Source organism: Tursiops truncatus, chromosome 4 (assembly GCF_011762595.2).
Source record: "Tursiops truncatus isolate mTurTru1 chromosome 4, mTurTru1.mat.Y, whole genome shotgun sequence".
NCBI classification, from domain to species: Eukaryota; Metazoa; Chordata; class Mammalia; order Artiodactyla; family Delphinidae; genus Tursiops; species Tursiops truncatus.
In genome coordinates this window covers 72346567-72372997 of record NC_047037.1, presented here as the reverse complement: position 1 = coordinate 72372997, position 26431 = coordinate 72346567, and the positions used below count along the sequence as shown (strand labels likewise).

Below are 26431 nucleotides of genomic sequence, written 5' to 3'. Positions count from 1 at the left end.
AAACTGATCTAAAAAGTCTATTAAAAATGACAACAGTGTTCAAGCATTTTATTAAATCAGACAAGGAATCTCCACATTGTTGCACATACCAGATTGTATACAGTTATAAGGGCATATCACTTGTTTACGAAGACACAGCTGAGCAGTAAGTTGACAAGTCTAATAAACCATGTTTAGCCAACTAAAATTTCAAGAACATTCAAAAGGAAACACAATAAAGGTCATGCAAGTTCTAGAATAGTGAATCATGACAAAGCTCATTCATTACATGCTTTACCTTCAAAATGCACATGACATCTAAAACAAAAAAAATCTGAAGACCAGTTGGTTGTCACTAGTCAGATACACATTTCATTCAGGAATATTAAGCCCCTTACCACTACTGGCTTGTTTGATTGTAAATAACTTAGTCCTAACTACAGAAAAGTTTTCTGAAGAGATTTACTGTTGTAAAATATATGCCCATTGTTCATAATATGCCTTGAAGCCACTGAACTTTCATTAAAATACGATAAAGAATGATACTCAAACCAGGAATCCCAGCTATGACCTTTTCACTTACCACTAAATATCAGTTCAAGATAAAACACCGTAAAGACTAAAATAGACTGTGAATGGTCAAATCAGTGAGACCGTATTAATCTACATCTATTTTAACTTACATAAAGGACACTAAGTTTAAGAACCTGAAGAGACCCTATGGAGTTTTTCTTAGGCAACAGTATTGAACTGCCTTAGAACAAACAGCTGATTATCAGGTTTATAATGATGGCTGAGTAGAAAAGAAAGTCCTAACTGATGTAGCCTCAAACTTATTTGTTCAAATCTATGTTTAACTTATAACCACCAAATCCTAATGGTTGGGGAGACATGATCAAATACCTTTCTGCAAGCTTCATCTCCCCACACCCTCCACTCCTCCCTCCCCCCCAAACTCCTATATAAGTTTCCCCTGCTTTAAGCTAGAAGGTCAATTCTGGATTCAAACTTGTATGAACTAAGTTTATAGGAGATAACATGCAAATAAGGGGATAAAGTTAAATTCATTTGACAACAGCAAACATTATAAATGTATGCCACTATCCCGCTAAACAGAAGACCTGGGGAAACCACAAATATAACAAAACACAACGTTAGGTTTAAAAACAAAGACTCTTGAAGGAAGTAATTTTATTTTACAGTGGTTGAAGTTATCCACCAAATGCTTAATGACCTCCATGTTTCTGCAACTAAAACTAAAAGAGAATTATAGGGAGCTGGGAATACATGTTAGATACTAACGATCTTCAAGCTTTGAAGACGTCATTGCATGAAGAAAATTATGGGAAACACTGTTCCCGATAATCACGTACACCCTTAGTGTAACATATGGAGATCACTGTCTCCGATATAGACACTGTGGTAGGCAAAAACTACCTTGTTCTTTATACATTATGGAAGACACTGCTCCCGATAATGTGAGTTAGGTTTGTGACAAAGGTACTGGAAATTTTGCAAAATTCGAATTGAAGTTACACCTTGGATAAATTGAGCTGTAAAATTTTGCATGTATGAGTACGATCACAGCTTTTAAGTGACATTAATTTATAACTTGGTCCCAATTCACTGCATTCAGGGGAACTGCTGTTTTTATCTGATTAGCTAAATAGAAATTTAACTTGATTAGCAACCACTAATTAAATTTAATTCTTCTCCAAGACTTAGCTTTATAATTTTATTTGGCTTGCGGTTGTTTTCTAACACCCGTAAGTGTCGACCACAAATGCAAAACTTCCAGTATCTGTTGGGTTTTATTAGCAGATGCTGCTATTATTTAAAAAAAAAACGACAGTATAACTGTCATAATTATGGAAGGCACTGCTTCCGATAATTATCTTCTATAAAAAAAACACCATTTATAGTGAACTCTGTCACTGATAAATAAACAATAAATATCTCAGTGCCAAAATGACAGGAAGCTTTTCCAAAAAATTAACACTTTGGCCAAAATTTGGCAGTGTGTTCTTTAAAGTCTGACGAACTGAGTTTGAAATTAAACACCTAAAACTTGGTTCTCTTTCAAAATACCTCGGAAAAAACGAAAACAAAAAACTAACAAAGGTTTATGGGACAAGGGACAGAGGAAGAGAAAATATACTAGGTCTTTGGCTTCTGGTCTCCTCTTTTCATACATAATCTTGAGGTTAACACATTAAGGCCTTACTCCTGTGATAAACAGTTGAGCCTCCTTTTATGCAGCGGAAGGACCTCTATTTCAGACCTCACTGGCAAGAAAACAAGTCCCATCTCTTCTGAAAGTGAACTGTTTCACTTTCAGATGTGGAAACGAGCTAAATCCTTAAAGAAGGCAGAGATCTCATGTGGAGAGTAAAGCCTTACAGCCTGGGATCTCCTATATAGCATCCAGTGAAGGTGGAGAATCACATTAAGCTACCACTTTCCACCTTCAGCAGATATCACCTTCCTCCTCCAATTCAAAAGATACCAGTTCACGTACTTAGGATTTAGAGCAATAGTTCACATAAATGGTTCTGACTTTTTCATAACTGTAACAGGAAAGAGGCAGTTACCATTACAAAGCACTTAAAACCCTAGAGATAATCAGAGAAAATATTCTATCGTGAACATTTTTTTAAGTGGTTAGTCACTTTAACTTGAAGTGCAGGTACCTACCCTGTATTAAAAGCTGCTGCCTAAAGACATCTATTAGTACCAAGATTGGGTAGAATTTTAACAATATTAGGTTTTGTAGCCCTACTGAAAATTTAGCACAACCAACACAAGTCTAGGAACCACACTACCCTGATGTTCTTATATAAGTTATAGGTATCACATTTAAAATTCATTGTCAATGTCCCAGATGTCACCAGAGAGGGCATTTGCAGCTCCCTGAATAGTCCAAGTTGCTAGAGCCAACTGGTTTTTCAACAGTGTTTCATTAAAAGCACCGTTATTTTTCTGCCGCAGCTTTAAGTGCTCTAGTAAAGCTGACAGAGTGTGAGAGCCAGAGCCCCAGAAGATATGTCGGAAAGGAGACTCTCTTGGAGATACGTAGGGTGACAGGAAGTGATATTCCACCTACGAAAACAAAACATACAAGGGAGCTTACACAGTGCTGTGACTTTTGTTGTGAGGGAAGGACCTGATAGAGTAAAACAACTGTCATTCTGTCACTTCAAATGTTAAAATTTCCCTGAATTTAAGAATGTTGAGAACAGGCTACTAATCTTCTAATGTTAAAATTGTAAAGCAAGTTGTCAATTCCTTTGTAAACTCTAACTGCATTGGGGTTTTTTGTTTTTTTTTTTTTTTTTGGTCGGAGCCTATATAGGGAAGCTTTACAAGTTTCCATTGTAATGCAGTCTTCTGCTTCTTCCAAGCAGACTAGGCTAAAAGCAGCTAAGGGCTAAATTAAACAGAAATACAGAGAAAATGACAGCTAAAAACCATTAATGATCCCTTCTTTAAAATGTTTTTAAAGCCTAAAAAAGTTAATACGACGTCAAATGTCTTTTGTATTTCCAGTTTAGATATGTTGGCTTTATACCTTGCTAATAAGTAAAAGTTAAAATTTGTGCTGAATTCTAAAGCAGCAAAGGATTTTAGGCTCCTGGAATTATTACTCTACTTTTTAGAAACACAAGATTTACCAATTAAAAATGCACATACTTGAATTCCTCCTTTTCTAAGGGTTTACGTACTTTCATGATACGGTCATTGATCTCCCTCATGACAAATCTGTTTGTCCTCTCAGCATTCTTATAATCTGTTGTTAGTCTAGACGTAGCACGGAAGAAGTCTCCACGAGCAGAATACAACCACTGTAGATTCAGACCCATCTCCTGAAGCAGAAAGACATTAAACTCACTATTTATTAGACGTTATATTTCTAAGGATGTTATTCTATATACCTTTCTAAATTTAGGTGTACTAACTGAAATGATTCTGATAGAAGGGGGTGAGACTCACAGACAAGCTCAAGCCAGCAAAAGCTAGACTTAACCATCTTGTACAGGAGGTTCCAAGCTTTATAAACTCGTAACACACTCATATTTCAGCTCAGCAGATAGTACAGTTATCCATTCTTAGTCTCATAAGAAAACCATCCTCATCAAGAAATGTAACATAATGTACTTAGTAAAAGTATATAATCCTGTGTAGTATATTCTTTCCGGTTCAATTTCCCTTTGGTGGCAAACTTCAAACATTTTGGTTCAGTGAACTTCAAAATCTAGTTATTTCCATCTGGTAAGTCCCAGTTTCTGATCAGTTACAATTAGTTTCAAGTAAGCCAATCCTAATAATTAGGATTCGGTTATCAATGATTTACTTCATTTAAGGGATCTGTTAAATTGACTTCTAGTACCATAAAAGCCACTTATTAATTAATTTGGTTTTATCAAATGTTTGAATATTAGACACAAAGGATCAACACTAAATAACACTTGAACCACTGGCTATGTTCTCTCTCCATCCATGTCATCTCTGCAAGGCACATGTGGCCCAAACTCATAGGTTCAGAGTCATAGTTGAGATCTTTATATTCTCTAGGCCCAACTTCTTTATGGGTTGCTTGGAATACATGAATGAGAGAAAGCTTAACACCATTTTAGATTCTGAAAGACTTGCTGTGGTCTATCCTATATCTATAACCTTCATCCTCCCAACTTCCCTTTCAAATGAGTTATGGATTCTAAGCAAAATTATACTTCAGTTCACTTTAAAACATACTTTGGCTACCAATCGTGCTGCCCAGGAACAGCTAAACATTATTCTTCAAACTGCTTGATACTTCGGCAGTAAGAACCTGATTTTAGTTAGTGCTCACCTTTATGTCTGCTCTGAACTGGTTCATTTCTCTCACAAACCAAAGTATTTTGTCATTATACATCTCATAGTTCAGGTTCAATTCAACATCATGGGTAAGTTTAATCACAAGCAGACCGGCTACTTCTGCTGCTGCACGTGCCATTTTGTTCAACTGAGGAACATTCTGATTCAGTACCTCATAGGTATCCATGGGAGTACCCAAATAAGGGTAATCTGTGTCCTGGAAGACAAAGGTAGGTTAATGTACTCAGGTGGGTTGTAAGACTAGGAACCTCACGTTCTAGTTTCCCCATCAAAGTAATAGGAACTGTAATTCTTCCTTTGCTTCTAATATATTCCTACTCCAACTTTGTCTCATATCCACTACTTTAAGAAGATACGGCTTTTGCTAGCTCCTCTGAACCTAGCCTACTCCTGGAATGATTAGTTTCTTCTAGGTTCCACAGAATCCCTGTTCTATCACATCACAGACCCTAAACAGATTTCTAGCCAAATTCCTTGAGGCTATATCCTTATTCCCTTCTCTCTGGGAAGTTTGGCCCATATTAATGAGGAAAGAGGAGAGCACACGTGAAATGTACTTTCAATATAAAGTGTTACTTTTAGACAAAAATTTACCTCCTTCTTCATGCAGCATTTATCCATTCATACATGTTACCTTTCTAACAAGACCGTTTGATGCTCACAAGAACTCCTCTCCACTTTCACTGGACAACTTTAGTAGCTCTTTTTTTTTTTTTTTTGCGGTACGCAGGCCTCTCACTGTTGTGGCCTCTCCCATTGCAGAGCACAGGCTCCGGACGTGCAGGCTCAGCGGCCATGGCTCACGGGCCCAGCCGCTCCGCGGCACGTGCGATCTTCCCGGACTGGGGCACGAACCCGTGTCCCCTGCACCGGCAGGTGGACTCTCAACCACTGCGCCACCAGGGAAGCCCCTAGTAGCTATTTCTTCAACTGTATTCCCTACCACTGTCCCCGGTGATACTCATTGCCAAACCTTTGGTTTGACCTCAATTCTTTACTTTCAGACTGTATATATCTGTATTGCCTATACCTCTGAACCAGCACTGCTAGGAATCATTAAGAAGTTTTTTAAAAAAACATGACTTCTGAAGGTCAACAGAAATCATCCATAAGTTTCCTCAACCCTAGGACCTGACACTCAGTTCTTCCTAAAGTACATAATGACCAGATATTTCAATACCATTCATACTGTTGCTCTAGCAGAAAGTCAGGGGAATTCCAGCTATGTTAATCTCCAAATCCAGATCTTTCATCACTCCCTCACTTCACACCTTTCCCTCCTAGTTCCAGGCTAAAACACCCAGTGGTAAGAAGTCTATTAAGGACCTGGCCTCTACAGCGTCATCAATTTGATGCCGAAGTCAACAGCTTCCACCCTGACCCCTTAGACTAACTCTGGGATCTCTTCACACCTCCGAAGAGCCTGCTACGGAGCTGGTTTTCCAACTCTAGCCTTCAGCACAGAAGCCTTCATCATGCTTTTTACTCTGCCTGGGTTTTAGTGCCTTCTAACTGGCTCTTGTACCAAGTCAACTTTGTTTTCCAACTTGGTCAGTTCAAAGTTCTGTCTCTTAAAAATCTTACCTCTGTTTGGTTTTTCTGCTTTTATCTATAATCCCTGCTTAAGAGACTAACATTTCAGGATGAACATCTACAACCATATTTCAACAGGCATCAAGAACAGTATTATCCTGTAGAACTTTGTTTGAAGGAAATATTCTATACTGCACTGTTCAATAGACGGCCTTATTATTAAAACTCATCATGGGGCTTCCCTGGTGGCGCAGTGGTTGAGAGCCTGCCTGCCGATGCAGGGGACACGGGTTCGTGCCCCGGTCCGGGAAGATCCCACGTGCCGTGGAGAGGCTAGGCCCATGAGCCATGGCCCCTGAGCCTGCGTGTCTGGAGCCTGTGCTCCGCAATGGGAGAGGCCACAACCGCAAAACAAAAACAAAAACAAAAACAAAAAAGCTCATCATGCATAACTGAAGAAGTTTAGCAAATAAACTCAAATGCTAACTAAGCTGAGATTAAAATTCTGTCTTAAGACTGATAATAAGGGACATTACGATAACTGCACGTATCTAACTTCTCAAAACATACTAAGCACTCTAGGAAACTTGGCCTCAAAACTGACGAAAGAAGATCTAAGATATAATGCCGTAGCGTTCTTTAGACTTACCTCACAAAAACAGAAAGAGACTGCTGGGATTCCAGAATATGCAAGGAAAGGGAAAGCAGCATTATCAAAAGAAAGTTTCTCGCTGCAAGAAAAGCAGGAATGTGTTTTTAGAAAGTTATCTAAAGAAAAAGACTGTGCTACATGCAACCCTACCCCACCCCCAAGTAAATTTTAACTCACTGCAAGGTTATGTTTAAACCTCTACCTAACACAGTAGGTGCTACTTACTGAGTGACTCTGCTTTTCTATTAGCTATTCATTCCCTTATCTCAACTTACACTTTGTTGATCCAGTTGCTATCCCGATATAGAGAGAGCCCAGTAACTGGATGTTTCACCTGTAAAATAAGACATTATTTTATCATTACAGTGAACCTTTCTGGACTTATTCATTCAGGCTAGTCACTAACATTTTTCTCTATAAACATTTATTAAAAATATTAAATTTTTTTATTATATCTTCTTGAAAAAAATTTAAGACAGTTAAAACAATCCCAAATTTCTGAAGTTACTTCTACTAGGCTCGTGCTGTTAGTTCCTCTAGTTATGGTGAGAAAAAAAAAGTTTTCCTTCTTAACATTTTAAAGGTGACTTCCCCACAGTTTTAAAAGCCCTCTCTAGTCTTTATGATCTGCCTCTCTTCTTTCTGGTTTCTTCCTTCCAGCACATTTTATACTACTGCCAGCCTAACCTGCAAGCACATTACTGCCCTGTTGGAGACCCTATAGCAATCCCTAGTTTCCCATGGGATCAAGGTCAAGTTCCCTGACCCTTATTTCTCTCCAACTTCAGTCACTCCAATATATTGTCTCTAATCCCATCAGGGAAACTTTGTTCCTCACTCATTCACATGTCTGTTTTTATTCAATGACTATCTCATCTGGCCTTCTTATTTAAGTCTCAGGTATGGTTCAAGTTCATTTAAACCTTCCTTAACATTCTGACTCTATAGATAACCTCTGTGGGCACCTACAGTTTAAATATCAATGTTTTTCAACTTAATTTTTTGTCTAATTTATATTACACTTTCATAAGTAGGTATACACTCACATCTTGCATCGTCTTCTCAATAAGCGAATACAACAGTGGGCTGGAAGAAACTTTGAACTTGCTGGTACCTGCAAAGAGATTATTTTAACATTGCTCTTTCTTTAGTCAAGCAATTTGCACAGTGCTACTTCTATAAAACTACTTGGCAAACAGGAAGACAATAACCTAGATCAGTGGCATATACAACAACTATCCTCTTAATGAAGTAGATTAAAAAAAATGGTTGGGTCAAGCTCTTTCATGACTGATAACCCTAATTTCACTCAACTGAAGCTCTTACTCCTTGAGTTTGCATATTTAATGTTAATGACTTGTTTTTCTGGTATCTTTTTGGTTCACCCACGTTAGGGTAGGCATCTATTAGCTACAGTAAGCTTGCTGTATTCAGTACATTCTGCTGCAAAGGTAAAATGGCAATAATGACTAACCTAATAAATTTCAGTTTAATTATAATGCCTTTTTATTCCCAAAGTAGACATTTCATTACTCTCCAGTTCATCCACTAGCTACATCTGTATGTTAAATAACACCGAACTCTTTCAGAAGTTTGATTACCTTGTATTTCTATCCATGATGCCACAATCTAGCAAGTTGTGAATTAGTCTCTAGAAATAATACCATTCTATTGATATGGTTTAGTTCCTTCTGGTCCAAACTAGTCCAAACTAGAACTAGTGGTTCTCAAACTTTAGTGCAACTGAATCACCTAAAGCACTTGTTAGAACACAGTTTGCTGGACACTATGCTCCAGATTCTGATTCAAAAGGTCTGGAGTAGGGCCTGAAATTTTGCATTTCTAACAGCTCCCAGGTGATCCTGATGCTGCTGATCTGGGACCACATTAAGACCATTGCTCCAGACAAGGCAGTCTGTACCCATTCTATAACTTAATCCACTATTTAAAAGGAAGCTAGGGCTTCCCAGGTGGCACAGTGGTTGAGTCCGCCTGTCGATGCAGGGGACACGGGTTTGTGCCCCAGTCCAGGAAGATCCCACATACCGCGGAGCGGCTGGGCCCGTGAGCCATGGCCGCTGAGCCTGCGCGTCCGGAGCCTGTGCTCCGAAACGGGAGAGGCCACAACAGTAAGAGGCCCGCGTACCGCCAAAAAAAAAAAAAAAAGGAAACTAAGTTAATCTTTTGATCTGGTTATATCCAATGTAAATTGTAAAAAATAGCAAGTGCTGCTTTAGAAAGCTTTCTTCTACTATTCTGTAAGTAGTTTATAAATTTATAAACAGCTAATGAAAGGATACTTACCAAGAACAGCTTTATCCAGGTTAATGTAAGTGAAAGCCTTTAAATGCAAGGAGGCAAGGTATCCCTAGAAGAGAAGGAAAAATACAAATGTACTAATATGTATTAACTTAATTATCACAGACAGTAGCTATTATTAGGGATTTCTGTTTAAGTTTGGATTCTATTGAAACTAAATATACAAAGGTAAAAGTGATATAATCACATTTAAAAGAGCATGGTTTCTGGAGGACAGCTTAAGCCAATACAAGTTCGAGTGCCCATTCTGGGTATGGATGATATATAGATAATACCTCTAGCCATTCAGTGGCACCAATAGCTCCAAAGTCTCCACCACTCCAGCTGGCAAAGACAATGCTCCTGCTGGGTTTAAACTGACCTAAAAGACAACAGAAAGTTAGTTTTGTCTTGGTAAAGGTTATAGGTAGGTAACTGACTTAAGATGAAATCAGAAACTTCTAATTCAAGCCTGCAGATTCAGAAATATTTCTTTTCCTTTTGAGGTCCCAGGTGAAAGAACCAAAAAAAGAAATAGAAATAAAATGTTAAAGTAATATAGCAAAGAACAGGATAGGAGATCATTTGAAAATAAGATCTTAAGTACATAGTAGGGACCAGCTTCCTAGACCTCACTCTTTTACCCTCCATTCTTTGAGTCCCTTATAACTTCCAGACCAAGAGATATTTGAAATCACAGCCAAAGTATCTTCTTTGAAAACAATTTGCCTAGCGGTAAGTCACTTAAAACACTAGATTACTTTAAAAACAACTGTTTGAAATAAAATTAAAACTCACAAATTTAAGTTTAGGAAAAGAGTGGGTCTTCAGAAAAATTACATTAATGACAGCTCCTTTGGGGGTTTTATGTGCCACTACCCTCCATCCCTCCCCCTCCCCTGGGTATATACTTTTCTGCATTAATGTACTTTTGTATTAAAGTTAAGCACTGCAACTTACCCTATGACGCAAAGATTCATGAATGTGGTGGGGGTTTGCATGTGGGTGGGTATAAAGGAATGGCAAGTACTATCGGAGAAAGGCTTGAAAGGAAGCCTTTCTTACATAAACAAATTATATACTATATAATATTATATATTCATAAATCAAATATATAAATACATATTCTATGTTGTATTTATAAATATTTAAGTTATATATTATCGTTTTATAACAAAACTATAGAACATTAGTGCAAAGGTATGACACTGCTTGCTTTCAAATAGATTCCTTAGGGACCATGTTAGATTTGCCGTATCATTCTGGATATGTCAAACTAAGAATTTAGGGCCCAATATAATGCTTTCCAGCATCTCAAAGAAACTCATGATTCCCAGTACAATGAAGGCACTGCACAGAAAGCTGTTTCAAAGTCAAAGGCAGATACAACAAAAGGCAACCTGCTTTGTACTTAAGAATTCAGGGTCTAACACAAGTGAACCATAAGAGTATAGGCAAAAGTGAGCAAAGCATATTATAACATTTAGAAATACAGTACATAGATGTTCAAGTTCTCAAAATTTGTACTCTACCTTTTAAGACCATATCGGAAAGTATCTGGGCAAGTTTCAATAGGAGACTTGTTCCTACACTGGACTTTGCAGCTCCAGGACCCCAGGCATCCCTCTGGGCCCCTACTATAACATAGCGATCTTAATAAAAAAAAAAAAAAAAGATAAATTGTACAATCAGCTTTTAAATTGTTTTCTAATATTGAAGTCTAGAGTAAGCACATTAGTAGAAGGGTAAAAATGTTGTATACGTATTTAAGGGTAAGAGAGCCTTCCTTCAGATCTGACTTAGGACTCTAGGGATTAAAAAATTCACATGACAATACTGATCTCTCTTCCCTTATTCATACTGCTACTCTTTTTTGTACATTACCAATAAGGTTACTCACTGACTACTTATTTGTGCTAGTTGTCTAATAAGCACTGAAGTCCAAGGGCTTTCCTTACCAAATATTATTATTTGATGGCATTCAGATACATTGGCAGACTACAGCCTGCATGCCCATATTGTCCATGGCTATTTTTATGCTACAATGGCAGAGTTGAAGAGTTACAGTGGAGACTGTATGGCCTGCAACATGTTTATTATTTACCCCCTTAAGAAGAAATTTGCTTACCTCTGGTCTATTTGATAACTTACAAGAGATTTTCTAGTCATAATGGTCAGTTTTTGACAAGTTAATTTCCTAGTGCCTTATTACCTCCCACTAAAACTGACACCTGAACAGTTCCTTTAGGACAGATAAGATTTAGCATTTCAAGAAACCAAGCCAAGTCAGCCTTCCTGCACTCCCTCCCTCTGGCCACATCCTTAAGAGTAAGGAAAACAAGACAAACGAAAAACCCCCAAGGATCTTTACCTGGTTCTTCAAAGCCCTTAATAACTCCAAAGATGTTAAAAATTCTTATCTCTTTCAGCACATTGTTCACAGTGAGCTTCACATTCTTGTTCTGTGAGGATACCAGCTTACATGAAGAGTCTAATCCCCAAATAGGAGGACAGTCTCCTTCCATATTTCTAGAAGTAGAAAACAGAGATCAGAGTTCTGAGTTATTGTTAACCTCCCCCCAGTTTACAAAGTCAGTCCTTCCTACTGTCCAGTAAAGTTCTAGGTTAAGAGGACATATAAACAGAACATACAAAATTATTCACTAGTGGCCAAACATTTGTGTTTTACTCTGATCTGTAGGCGGTCATTTGAAAATCATGAGTTACCTCCTAATTTAACCAATGTTTTCTAAAAAATGTATTACCTATCCCATCTGATGTGTGCCTTTCTGCCAGAGACATAGCTACAATTTACATTTGAAATAGATTCCAAGATGGACTCGGAAGGAAGTTCTTATACATAAAAGTCCATTAATATATTCTCCTGTTTCCTAACTCTCCACTAACAAGGGTAGTATACATTCTTATTTCAGTTAAGAAAGAATACTCTCATGCTGCTGGTAGTTAGGTTAGATATCTTCCCCTATCTGATTCCTCCTGTGTTATTCAAACACTGACTACTCTAAAACGGCTTACTTACATAAATATGTCAAAACATCATTACTCCCCACTACACAAGAAGATAAGGGGCTGGCTTCATAGGTTAGGAAAGACTTGTAGATGGTAGGAAGAATTAACTGATTCTAAGTTTGATTTTAGTCAAAAAGAATCATCCATTACAAAAACCTCTTAAACAGCATTATTAATAGCCATATAGGATATTTGAAAGTCCTTACATGTAGATGGCTCTTCATTTGATACCAGTAACCTTGCTAAGTAGAATATACTTTATAGCTATCCAGTTAAGTCAAAGAAACATGATCAATGGGGTTAAGAGTGACTTGTTCTATGTCACATAGCACATAAATGCTCACATGAGTTTTGAAACTAGACTGACATCCCATGCCAATACCAGGTGGGAAATATATCCAGATCAAGATAAAAATTAATGACATGTACTCTAATCAGACTGAGTTCTATTTCTAAAGAGGGTACTAATACACTAGGGAGATATCCAGAAGGACTAATCATGACTATAAAGCATCTGGAAACTGTCATGAGAACTGAGGATATTCAATCTATAGACAAGGAAACTTGAATCATTCTGTTGCTTCAAAAGAAAATCCAGAACTAATGAGTGTTCCAGGGAATACGATTTCAGCTCAATACAAATTCTTATAGATCTCCAATAATTGGACAGGTTGCCATAGGTAACAAAATGCTTTACCACAGGAAGTACTTAAGCAGAAGCTATGCCGGGAATATTACACAAGAAATTCACTGGGTGGATTGAACAAGGACTCCTTGAGTTTATAAATCCAATGTCTATTATTAAGATCACTTTATGGAGGAAAAATTACATTTTTATCTACACCAAGTTAACAGCTAACCATCCTCAAAATGTCCAAAATGTGGAAAATTATAGCCAATTGTTTTAAGATTTTATCAAATCAACAAATTATTATTATTTCTCCCTAATCATAAAACCTGACCCTGCATTACAGTTTTCAAATAAGAACTTACCGAAATAGCTTTTCTGCACCAGCTCTGGAAATTGTTTGGACAGGTATGTTAGGCAATCCTGATGACTGAGATGGTGGAAACTGAGTGTGATTGAAAGAAGGGAATCCAGGTGTGTAAGGGTCACCTGTTCCCAGATGAGCCTAGTAAAACAAAAGAATAATTAGCTCAGGCATTTATTCAAGAAATCCCTATAAGATTCAAATTCAGTATGGGGCTATAACCTGAGTTTGGTTTAGCACCTTAAAGTTTGAAAGTCTGAGTGGTTCTATAATATGTGACTCTTATATGGCATATGTCAAATTCTCAATTCAAGATACGACTGATAAAGTACTTTTAGCAATAAGTAATAATTAGGTCTCAAAGTCATGTAATTCATCTTCTCACTTACTGCGAAAACTCTCCAAGGGAAAAAGAGTATTTAAGGATGGCACAGTTCTCTTTCTATTAATGTAGATGGAATCCAGCAACAATTTGGAGAACCCAGTAACTCATTTACTCAAGAAATAAAAACTCACATGTCCAAAAACTGGAAGATCTGCATTAACAATGGGAAATTTAGTCTGGTCCATGTATATCAAGACGCCGATTGCATTTAAACTTTCAGCATTTGCAGCCTAAAGAAAAACAGGTAAAGCTCAGAAAATGAAGATCTAATCAACCAAAATTAGAAGAATACATACTGAACTTATACTGAAAGACAAAGGGTTACAGCAGACTACACCAGTACTCCCAATGTTTCAAATAGCTTATATGTTTAGAAAAAAATTCTTGCCTTAAAATTTAACTCTTTTTTAAAAAATTTAACTGAAATTTTTAATGAGATAATTGTAGATTCATTTGCAGTTTTAAGAAGTAATAGAGATCCATTGTAAACTTTGCCCAGTTTCTCCCATTAGTCAAACTTTGCAAAACTATAATCTAAGAGCCTGGATATTAACATTGATACAATACAATCCACTAATATTATTCAGATTTCCCCAGTTTTACTTGTACTCATTTCTGTGTTTGTGTGTATTAAGTTCTAAACAATCAAAGTATTGAACAATTAGTTTTAATACCACAAAGATCCTTCCCATTGCCATTTGATATCCACACCCACTTCCTTTCCACCCTCAACTCCTGGCAACCACTAACCTAACCTCTCCTCCATTTCTAAAATGTTGTCATTTCAAAAATATTATATACTCAAAAAGCTAAACAGAGTTACCATATGACCCAGCAATCCCACTCCTAGGTAGATACACAAGAGAATTAGAAATATCTATTCACATAGAAACACGTAAATGAATGTTTATTGTAACATTATTAATAAAGCCAGAAAGTGGACACAGCCCGAATGTCCATCAATTGACAAGTAGCCAAGCAAAATGTGGTATATCCGCACAGTAGAATTCTATTCAGCCAAAAAAAGAAATGAAGTACTGATTAATGCTACAACATGGATGAACCTTGAAAACATTATGCTAAGTGAAAAGAAGCCAGTCAAAAGACGCAAAATATTGTATGAGTCCCTTCATGTAAAATGTCCAGAAGAGGCAAATCCATAGAAACAGAGAGTAGATTAGTGATTGCCAGGGACTAGGAGCAGGGAATGGGGAGTGACTGCTGCTGGGTATGGAGTTTTTTTAGGGGACGATGAAAATATTCTGGAATTAGATCATGGTGATTGTTGCACAACCTGTGAATATACTAAAAACTGAACTATACACTTTAAAGAGTGAATTTTATGGTATGTGGATTAAACTCAATTTAAAAAGTAAAAAAGAAACAATTCAATGTGGCTGCACAACAAAGTTTAACTAACTCTTAAGGAGAGTTCAGAAGATAAGAGAAATAATAAAAACTCATCCAAAACAGCCACTGTCTTTCCATTCTAAGCCCTGTGTAGGTGGCTTTTAATTTTCCTTTTTAGAAAACATAGTTATAACTGAATTTTATATATACAATATATTCTATATATAACTCAGTTACATAGACACAATTTAAACTTCTTTCACTTAAGCATTTCTGATTATTGCATTTTTATTGAAAGACAACGACTGCAAAATACTCCAAGTGGATATGCCAGTTTTGGAAGTATCCTATAACTTTAGATAACTGGAACTTATTTGGTTTGTAGAGTACTTTAATAAATTATATTATCAGGTATGAGAGTGTAAGACAGATGGTTTTCAGAATGTAAGAAAATTAACAATACCATTTAGCTGAAGAATGTTATGATACCAATGTATTTAATAACTCATACTCACCTTTTCAGCAAAAGTAATTTTCCCTGCTCTAACAATCACTAAAGATCCATTCACAGGCATATTTAAATCCTCAAAGTCTTTTTTAGTGCCAAAATTAGCATGGACCAGTTTACCCTAGAATAAAGACATTAGATTCAATGAGCATTACGGTATCAGAATAGCGACAGAGTCTGCCACCAAATATTTTACAGGTCAAACCCAAGAGAGAAAACCAAGAGAGAAAAAAAAGAAGGCTGAGGCCAGGAAAGAATATATGAGAGTTCTAAAGTCAAAACTGGTCAGGGTTAACAGGAGTGAAGTCAAGATTTCTGGTCTCCTATATTCATGCCATTTATTATCTTATGATGCCTTTAATTAACATTGATTATTTACATCAATTAATTTACATTGCTTCAGATATTTGGGGGGAAGAGAAAGGATAATAAGATATCCTTAAGCAAAGAGACATCTATCAATATAAATATGGTAGGCTAGCCAAGGCAGTACCAATTACATAATGTTCCCACACTTGAACTCCAGACAATTGAGGACATAAGAATTAACTAAAAGTTCTGATAATAAATCTGTCTGAAAATTGTTTTATAATAAAATGACTTGCATAGATCAACTTTTAGATGTTTTTATAAGCTGTTACCATAATGCTCCTACGCTCTATCAGAGTTCAGACATACAGCTATAAACTGACATTAACAACCAAATATCTAAATATAGAAAGCTCACAGGTGAACCAAAACTCTCCACGTTCTTTAACAGAACAATCTACCCGCCTCCAAACCACTGGCTTGTGGGAAAGTGATACAGCACAGGTAAAGCAGGAAGGCAGAGAACAACCCTAAAACTTCATTTGGCTCAGAAGGCAGTTTTTAGATAGACCCCAGCATATAAATATGTGGTTTTTAACCTAATAAAACCTAGATAGATCTATCTAGCTGTTTTTTAATTTCTATAGTAGTTTGGCCATATTTGCCTAAATTTTAAAAGATCAAGCATTAAAGAACCAAACTAAGATTAGACTCCAGCTGAGACGGTTATTTATATCTGTCCCCACATAAGGGGGTACCTGATACATGAATTCATTTAGTAAATACTACCATGTGTCAGGCACTGTCCAAGACTCTGGGACATAGCAGAACATGAAACCAACCCCTAGCCCTTCATGTAGTTTACATTCTAGTGTGGAAACAAGTAAATAAAGTCAGGTGCCATAAGTACTAGGAAGAAAAATAAAGCAGGATAAGGAGAAGTGATTCGAGGAAGGACATTTTTGATCAGATAATCAAGGAAGACTTCCCTAGGGAGGTAATGCTGGGAAGAGACGTGCACAGAGTGAGGGAAGAAGCCATGCTAATATTTAAGGGAAGAGTGGGCCAGGCAACGGGAAAGGCGATTTCTATAAAGGCCGTGAGGTGGGAGCATGCTTGAGTTTGAGGGTTTGAGGAACAGCAGAGAGGTTAGAGTGGCCACAGCAGAGTGAGCAAAGAGGGGAGCAGGAGAATTACTGAGGGCCTTGCTAACCAAGATGAGGACTTGGGATTTTATTTTAACTGTGGCTTAGGAGGGTTGAGAACAAAAAATATCCCAAGGTCAGTTACATTTTGTAAGTAAATTTATACTAAGGACAGTAAAGACAATGAGTTTTTGAGCTATTCAACAGGGAAAAATGTCTCACGCACGGTTTTGCCTTACTCACAGTAACTGTCGTAGCCTTACTATACGCCACATAACCCTCGGGATTCTCCACCAGGTACACTGTACTGCTGCTGCCGCTCTCACTCACTATGGTCACCGAGTTGTGAGCATTGCTAAAAAAAGATTAAGTTAAAATGAAGCTAAGGCATTCCTGAGAAACAAATTAAATGGATTTAATACATTTAGCGTTTGACTTGCATTATTTATTTTGAAGGTCTTCGCTATAATTAGCACACCTGAGAATAGCTACTTCTTATAAAATAAGGTTACCATCTTTCAACATACCTGCCTTTGACCTGAATCTTAACAAAATGTTCATCATGCCAGGCTTTGCTGAGTTTAAGTTCACGGAACTGATTTTCAATGTAAAAAGCAAGGCTTTCATCTTTTTGAGATCCAGCCTCACGAGGGACATAAGAATTTCCATTCAGCATCCTGGAGGAAAAAATGTCACTGTTAAATGAACTAAAGTTTAACCTAAAATAAGCATTGAACTCAAGTATCAAGCAAATCGTTTTAAAAGCGTAAGTCAAAAAAATAAATTAACTGTGACCCAAAATCCTGGATTAACCAGATAGAGACAAGCTTAGAAGAAAAAAACTGTGTGCCTATATTTTAGGGAATTTGTGACTTCAAACTTGTTAAAACCTCTTTATCTGATGTATCTGCTTAGGGTAATTTTAGGGGAAATGAGTAGCTTCCAGAAGATCTGCTGTAAGCACAATGAAAGATAGTATTGCTACTGGTGAACTCAAGATTTACAGCTTCAACTTTTACTCTTTTGAAGCATTCTGAATACCCCGGAAGCAAAACTCCTCTTCGTTCCGCTTTCTTTCCCATGACTCTTTGTAAGTATCTACATATTAGTTATATGATCTTTTTTTTGATAGACCTTATCCTCACTTTATCCATAATGCCTAAATACGGTATCCACAGAAGTATTCACCAGATGAAGTAAAAAATGCCAAGATTTCTAATTTAAGACAAAAAGAATTACTGTACCATTGAAATTATAGGGGGCTAACAAAAGGTAAAAGTTGATTTGTTCTTTATACGGAGTTAGATATGTGTCCAAAGAAGACCTTAAAAATCTAAGGACAGGAAACTTAAGGACACTTCTTAGGGTATAGATTGAGTGAGAACCAGAAGAAATCAAGAAATACTAGAGACATTATCAAGCTGGGCAGTCAAGTTGGTTCTGAACTAGAGGATGAAAAAGGCTACCGATGCCCTTATGGATAGTAGCAGGGCTCAGCATGACTTACAAGGGGTTGAGATGGAAAATCGGAGCAGAAGAAAGTCTGACAGCAAGCAACAGGCTACAAAGAACCAGACGACAAAAAGATCAAGAGCCTGTGAATTTTCTTAAAAAAAAGGTGAGTCCCCACAGAAATTCTAACATTTTTTCCTAACAACATAGTTTGAGTTCTTTACTGACTCTTTACGCTCTAACTGAACATGGGAAGTCTCGCCTATTGTATAAAGCGTTTCCTCCAGACTATCACCTTTGTTTTTTTCCACTGCACCTAATAATCAATATTTGTGTAGGCACTGAGGTTGAACTTGTAAAGCAGCTCAAGCTTACTTGATGGCACTGGTGAAGTCTATGGCATCCAGTCTCTTGGACAACGTTGATTTGAGGTCTGCCCAAAATATGCGACGTGTTTCGGGGAGCTGCTCTTCTGTTTCGAAAGTTTCTGTCTCCTCTGTGCACGAAGGCTCTCTTCCTGCCGGTCTCTCACAATCGGCTTTTGGTTCTACACGTTTACAATAGCCCAAGTAGCCAATCATAAATCCTAAGGATAAAAAGTTTCAGAGCTGAACTCACAGAATTTCATTTATAATCTATTCCTATAAGAATTGTTAATATTTTCAGCTAACCCTTGAAAATACTGGTTTTAATCAAATTGTAAGCCATTTGAAAGTAAGTAATGCATCTCCATTTTGTCTATTTTAAACCAATCTATTATATAATAATTTTACTTTAAACAGTTACCTTTTCAAAGCAAAGGTACCTTTTCTTCCCCCGAAGCCTTCCTTGAATCCTCAGGTCCAGGGTCTATGCTACAAATATCCTGTGCATATTTCTAGTATAACATTTGCACATTACACTGAAATGATTCATGTGTCTCTCTTCTCCCACCAGGTTAACCTCAAAGGCAGGTACAGAGTCTTAGCCATCATTGTATTCCTAGTGCCTTGCACAATGGCACATAAAAAGGTACGAAATAAATGTTTGCTGAGCTGGATGGACAGAATTCCTAGAGTTGGTGACAAGGAACATTTAAGTTTTGAATGGCCATTCTTACCAATCAAGAAAAAGACGATTACAGCAATAGTCCCATAGCAGATATATCCATTTAACCTTTTTGGTTTTGTGACATTGGTGTGGTTACCCCTCATGTTATTGTCAACATTTTCTTCTTCATCTACAGCTAGTTTCATCTCCACATGACTGTTATCGCCATCTACTTGCCGAGCCAGACTAAACCGGGTATATGACAATGGTTCTCCACCAAACTGAGATTTAAAAAAGAAAAAAGGACAGAGAGAAGAAAGGGAATAGGGACAGTTAAAGAAAGTTTGGTGAGGTGTTATACATATTATTGGGCCATTACTATGACTTGCTATACATTCTCAAGGAAAAAGAAGTTCCCCCTTCAAATCAGCATTCTCCTCTGTGCCCAGTTCTGTCAACGGCAGATGAGGGCTGGATCACACACTGGCCTTCATCTCATTCAGACTTTTCATTCAGGGTTTCTGTTATGCATGTCTACTGGTATACAATTTGACCAGTGCTTTCTTTACTTCATCTTACCTACTTGATTGTCTCTCTGCCCTGAAACTTCTTACAAGATTTTCCATAATTAGCTCTACTCAAGACTGAATATACCCTTCCTTTGTGAGATCAGTTACGCCTCAAGACCACCACTTCGAATATAAATGAATACCTGATGACAGCTTTGGGTATTATCTCCTGCTTACTGGGTGAAAGCCATCCTTGTATACTTCGTATTCTTGCAAACTGGTGACAGAGAAATCTTTCTTACTGAAAATCTTACCAAGTTAGAGAATGCTGATCTTGCTTGATCCATCATTGCGAGCTGCCACACAGAAGAGCCTAGTAGTAAAATAGAGAATTAATATAATGAGATACATACCACTGTATCAGACTGGTGAGGACTTTTCATTACCACACTAGATTATTGTATATCAAATATCCTTTTAAATATATTATCACCTTTCTAGAAACGGTCTTTAACCAAAATATTTAGTTTACATGACAACTAAATTTAGTGTGATCCTTGATTAGATCTAAATTGGGGCAGGGGGTGGGCAGCTTGAAGGACATTATTGGAAGAAACAAGAAATTTGAATATAGACTGTATCCTAGATAACAGGATTGTATCAATATTAGATTTAGGAGTGTGATAATGGTATTGCGTTTTTTGGAGGAGAACGCCCTTGTTCTTAGGAGATGAATGCCAAAGAATTTAAGGATGAAGTATTGTGATGTCTGTCACTTAATTCCAAAGAGTTCAGTTTAAAAAGTATGTAAGAAATAAAGGAAATGTGGTTAACGATCAGTGAATCTAGGTAATGGATATACATTGTAGTATTATTTCAGCTTTTCCTGTAGGTTTGAAATTTTTTTTAATTAAAAATGTGAGGAGGGGGCTTCCCTGGTGGCGCAGTGGTTGAGAGTCTGCCTGCCGATGCAGGGGACACGGGTTCGTGCCCCGGTCCGGAAAGATCCCACATGCCGCGGAGCGGCTGGGCCCGTGAGCCACGTCCGCTGAGCCTGCGCGTCCGGAGCCTGTGCTCCGCAACGGGAGAGGCCACAACAGTGAGAGGCCCGCGTACCGCAAAAAAAAAAAAAAAAAAAAAAGTGAGGAAAACTGGGACTTCCCTTGTGGCGCAGTGGTTAAGAATCCGCCTGCCAGCACAAGGGACACGGGTTCGAGCCCTGGTCCGGGATCATCCCACATGCCGCGGAGCAACTAAGCCCATGCGCCACAACTGCTGAGCCCGCGTGCCACAACTACCGATGCCCGTGCGCCTACAGCCCGTGCTCCTCAACAAGAGAAGCCACCGCAATGAGAAGCCCACGCACCGCAAAGAAGAGCAGCCCCCATTTGCTGCAACTGGAGAAAGCCCGTGCGCAGCAACAAAGACCCAATGCAGCCAAAAAATTTATTTAAAAAAGAAAAAAATGTGAGGAAAACTAGTTAGAATGTTATCCATGGTAAGTAGATTTAAGTAATTGAATTTAGTAGTCAAAGAAAAGGGACAAATACAAAAGAAAATAGACTAGCACCTGGAAAAAAAAAAAACCTAACAAAAGTAAAATTAAGTCAAGACTGGTTATGCTACACAAATCCGTAACAAATCACCGCCAATAGAAAAGGAGAGAGAACCTGATCTTTCTGATTAAATGAACAGTTCCTAACAAATGATTTGATAGATCTTCGATGCAAAAAGAATAGGTAAAAGAAAAACAGAGTATGCTATTTTACAGATGAAAAGGCCAGTTATTTGAGACGTTAAGTGACTTGCTTGAGGCTGAAAACTGATCATCTAAAAATGAAGTCCAATGGGTTTCTATAAAACTGGTTTTATAGAAAGCGCGTTCTCATCTCCAGAAATTTAAGAAATTAATTTCAACTTTTTTCAAAGCAAACTACACCTCTGTAACCAAGAGAGAGTCTTAAGTTAAAGCGTAGGTATTAACTGAAATCTAGATTTTCTAATTAATTTGGTTTGAGTCCATCTAGATGCTTGAAAGTGATAGTATGTTGAGATGTATAAAATGGACATTTATTTCACACTATTTTAAAGCTTTTCCTCCACTACAAGTACACTCATAGCACATTTAACACCCACATTGCACAAAGCAACCTGTGATATACATGCAGATTGTAAAACAAAGAAATTATAAAAACTGGCATTAGAAAAGTCTATCAAAACCTATTAACAAAAAAACAATTTTTAATCCCCAAGCTTTAAAGACCGGAGCCAATAAGCAATAGGTCATATTCTTAGAAGCACAATCTCTTGCCCCATGTGGTACAAAAAGCTTATCACTATCACTGCACGAGAACCGTACAGACCCAATCACTAGAGCCAGAACTAGAAGGCCCCACCCTGAACCAACTTTAATCACCCTTTTCTAGGAAAAAACGGCTTACCAGTTTAATATTCATCTGACCCAGCCATTCCTCAAGGCTTCTAGTTTTAAAGACTAAAGTGACAACATATTTAAATAAATGATCTACATAAAAGATTTAAATAAACAATGAGATTGAGGATTGCAAGTCTGAAAAAACATTAATAGCACATGCCATGATTTTGTATAATTAAAAGTATATTTTTTACTGAGAAAACAGATACACTATTTCTATTTTCAATCCCCAGACAGAACATTAAGACTATAACATAAAAGAAATCAAGTCAGAGGAAAAAAAGTGTGACCTAGGTAATTTCCATTTTAACTCCATCATTTAACCCCACATCTGTGAAGAACACAATTAATTCTATGATATCCAGAAAAGTTATTCCTGAAGTTTTTACACATAACAAAATTGAGTTATTCTTTCAAAATAATCTCACACATAGTAAAGCTATTTCAAAGAACCCTTAATGAATTTTCTTCTAACTGAAATAACTCTAATTTACGTGTTCTAAAAGCATGGGAGAGAAACTTTTCATACCAGTTATATACCAGTCTATAAACAAGTAGTTCTCTTACAAGACTATGTATAAAAGGCAAACAACCATTATTTGGCTTCTTTCAAGATGTCACCACCAGTGCTAACAATCTATTACAAGAGACAAACCAAACATCACCTTGATTTTTATTCATATTAGCATCTTGTATATCTTTGGTGTTCTCAGTGATAACTGGGAAAACTATTGAGTTTCTCACAATAATGAAAATTAAGGTAAGCAAAACCAGAGCCCCACATGTTTTGAACATGAAATGGAAGGAAGATCTGAAATGTTTTTTAATTGAGCCATGGGATGGAAGACAGGAGGCAAGCAAAGGTACTCGCTAGACTACAGCCCCAAACTTCTTTCAAATTCAAATCATCTTATTCCTACTTTCTTGAAATGTGGCATTTCTATTTAATTTTTTTTTAAATACAGTAATTATCTTATGGTCTTAAGCTACTTCGGGATGTCTTAAAACAATAGTTCTGTACAAAATACGTACAGCTAAAGGGCTGTGGGGATCAGGTACCAAAATATACTTTCACCTATATATAAAACATACCCAAAGCTGCTACTCCACTTTACCTGAAATAAAAATAAGACACTTATTTGTTATTATTGACAAGCCCATTTCAATTTAGAAAACAAGCCACAGTTTCAAATCCTTGGAGATCACATAAAATGAAATTCCTCTGCCTGCTTTTGAGGCTCTGTTCTAGAGACCTATACTACCTAATTACTTTGCCGCCCTCTATCTTCTCCAAAATGAGACAGAATCCAGCCCCTGCCTGTACCCACTAACATTCTTCCTCTGTTCTTAAAGTCCTACTCATTTCTTCCAGGATCTGCTCAAAGGCCATCTCTATGAAGCCTTCTCTGACTGATATCCCTATCCTATAATACTTGATATGCAATTATATCATAATCAACAAAGACTAAAGATATTTTATTTGTTAACGTACGGGGGCATGCTTAATGTATATGAAGTTCACTTTTCATATCATTTGGAAATTATATGAAAGAGAATATGATGAAAACCTTGGACGTGGGATCTTCCCATCCTTGCTACTATTTTGGTTTATCCTGAAATCACTGGGTAAAGCTTGGGTAGTAGGGAAACTTTAAAAAGTAGAAAAACTGTAAAGAGACGGTTGGTCAAGGTCTTTACTAGCTTCCAGAGTTAACTTTCCGGGCCTAAAATGAAAAGGCAGTGGAGGAAATCAAAAAAAAAACAAGCAAAATCTTCATTTCTATTTAGCTTTCTGAAAAAAAGATTGCTCAACTTGAAGGTCAGGACCACCTGAAGTCCCTGCGGTCTATTTGTGTAGTGCTCATCTGCGAGAGCAGACAGAAGGCACACACACAGAAGATTTCCAAACGGCCTCAGAGAATCATTTTTAGGAGCTTTCAGTTGTTGTCTGATTCAAGTTTAGCTGGGAGCCTTCTCCATTACAGATAACTACATTATCAGAGGCAAATAAATGTCACCCCTTAGGGCAGAGTTAGCTGAGTTGTTTGCTATCCAACAATCTTCAGCACAGGCTAGGTTCACAGCCACCACTACAATGTTCTTGTCAGAACATTCCATCAAAGAAAAGTTAAAGGATGCTATGCTATATATAGACTTTTGGAAAATATTTCATATCAATGACAAAATTTTTTAAATTCTGGATTTTCTTGTGAAGCATATTGAGTTTATTATAATCCAAAATTGAGGGGGGTGGGGAACAGCAGGGCAAACAAGTATACTTTAGATAGCCTAACCTTAATTTTCAAAGCAGAAAATCAGGGACCTCCCTGGCAGTCCAGTGGTAAAGACTCCGAGCTTCCACTGCAGGGGATGTGGGTTCGATCCCCGGTCGGGGAAATAAGATACCACCAAAAAAAAAAAGGTAGAAAACCACTTCTGGAAATCACCTTAAATGTCTTTGTCAGTAAGGTCAAACTCCCTAGCTCAGAGACCACAGAATCAGCATCTAGTATTCCAAAGTCCTATCGAAACCTAGAATAAAGGTATCCAAATATTTGTAACAGGGCAACTATTTCCTACTTCAATCTTCTCCGAAAAAAGCAGCAGCAATCAATTTCCTTGGTATACCCAAAGTCGCCACAAGCAGTAGGCAGAGGGAGGACGTTAACACGAGTCAAGTCACAACTTACCCACTCTCCCCACTACGAGCTTAGAAAGCTGTCCACCCGAAACAGTGACACAATGGGTCTCTAAGCCCATTTATACCATACGGCACAGCCTTTTTATACCATATCCCTAATTTCCTGAAGGCAAAAGCCGATTCCAATCCAAATAGCTTTTATTTAGTCTCTAGACCATAGCTTTCACAAAGTATAAGTCTTATTCCTACAGTCTCCCATCTGTTAGTGAGGAGGGCCTAGCAATCCGAATATTCTTAATATCAACACCTGCGGTTTTCAGTCGGCTTCTGCCTTGGGAAAGCTGAGAACCCACACACAAGGCCAACGGGCAGCGCTGAAAGATCAGGTTGTACTAGAGTTCAAATATACAGCTTATAGAAAACCCCGCCTAAATGCCCAGGACACAGTAATCTAGTCGAGGACAGCGATGAGACCAGGGCCCGGGAGGGCCCCGAGGAATCCAAAGGCTACGAGCTCAAGGTCACCCACGCACCGCGACAGCCATTCCCTGGGAACTCTTCCTAGAGCGGCCACGTGCTCCCCGCACAGCGGCTCTGCGCTGCGGCAGCGTGGCTCACGCCTCGCTCCCGAGCCCTCAGGCTAGGGCTGTCCCACGAGGGCCTGCATCTTTTAAGGGCAAGCTACTGAGGACAAGGGATCCGGGTGGCCTGAGGAGCCGGAAGAAGAATGGCGGAGCGCAGAGCGACAGTGGGGCACCCCTCATCTCGCCCTCAGGGCCCTAACAGAATCCATTCGCCAGTCGGGGGCCGAGAGGAGGAGGGCACCAAGAGGAAGAGAAAGGTAGGGCAGCCCCTCTCTGCAGCGCGGCTCTACCCTGCTTGCACTTGCAGGCTACTCCGCTCTCCGCCGCAACCCCTTCCCCGCCGCCACGCGGCGCGCACCCCCTCCCGCCCCACCCGGAGGCGCTGCAGCCTTCCCGCGCCCGCGACTCCCCGAGGCTGCTGGACTGCACGCCGGAGGGCCGCACCCGAGACTGCTCGGAGCAGCCCCTTAGGCTGAAGGTAGGGCAGGAGGGTCAGCGGGATTCTAGCAGCAGCGTGTCACTCACACAGGCGCCTCCCGGGTCCGCCGCTCCACTATCCGTCACCGGCCGATGCTGACGCCCTCTGATGGGTTGGTTGCCTGCAGTCTGCCGTTTATAGTCTCCCGCCCTCTCCAGATCCTCGGAGACCCTTTGCGTCACTTCCTGCCTCACGTACACCTTAGGAGGCGCTCTGGAAACAGACAGCCCGGGGCTAGGGGTGGGCAC

General features: G+C 38.4%; 1 protein-coding gene and 1 long non-coding RNA gene across 5 annotated transcripts in view; one reads left to right on the top strand and one right to left on the bottom strand.

The window, feature by feature from the left end:
• The window catches only part of LOC109547866 (uncharacterized), a 56078-nt gene that overhangs the window by 23824 nt on the left and 5823 nt on the right, over nucleotides 1–26431 (top strand). The window contains exons 7-8 of one of the 3 annotated variants that reach the window (XR_004526380.2): nucleotides 13814–13988; nucleotides 17972–25962. This is a non-coding gene — a long non-coding RNA (uncharacterized lncRNA). The remainder of the gene's footprint in view (nucleotides 1–13813; nucleotides 13989–17971; nucleotides 25963–26431) is intronic. The other 2 variants (XR_004526385.2, XR_004526383.2) reach the window with 2 other exon arrangements.
• Nucleotides 32–26431, bottom strand: TFRC (transferrin receptor). Of its 2 annotated transcripts, XM_019922755.3 has the most exons (19): nucleotides 26231–26431; nucleotides 20361–20419; nucleotides 19608–19818; nucleotides 18884–19094; nucleotides 17584–17733; nucleotides 17300–17411; nucleotides 15610–15723; nucleotides 13876–13974; nucleotides 13361–13500; nucleotides 11709–11866; nucleotides 10870–10989; nucleotides 9634–9719; nucleotides 9344–9407; nucleotides 8086–8153; nucleotides 7315–7373; nucleotides 7037–7118; nucleotides 4829–5050; nucleotides 3702–3842; nucleotides 32–3078 (listed from the first exon to the last, which is right to left on the bottom strand). In XM_019922755.3, the coding sequence occupies exons 2-19, from the start codon at nucleotides 20394–20396 to the stop codon at nucleotides 2836–2838; spliced, it is 2316 nt and encodes a 771-aa protein (XP_019778314.1). In that variant the 5' UTR covers nucleotides 20397–20419; nucleotides 26231–26431; the 3' UTR covers nucleotides 32–2835. The 2 variants fall into 2 exon arrangements, with proteins under 2 accessions (XP_019778314.1, XP_073660211.1); XM_073804110.1 differs by lacking the exons at nucleotides 15610–15723; nucleotides 26231–26431.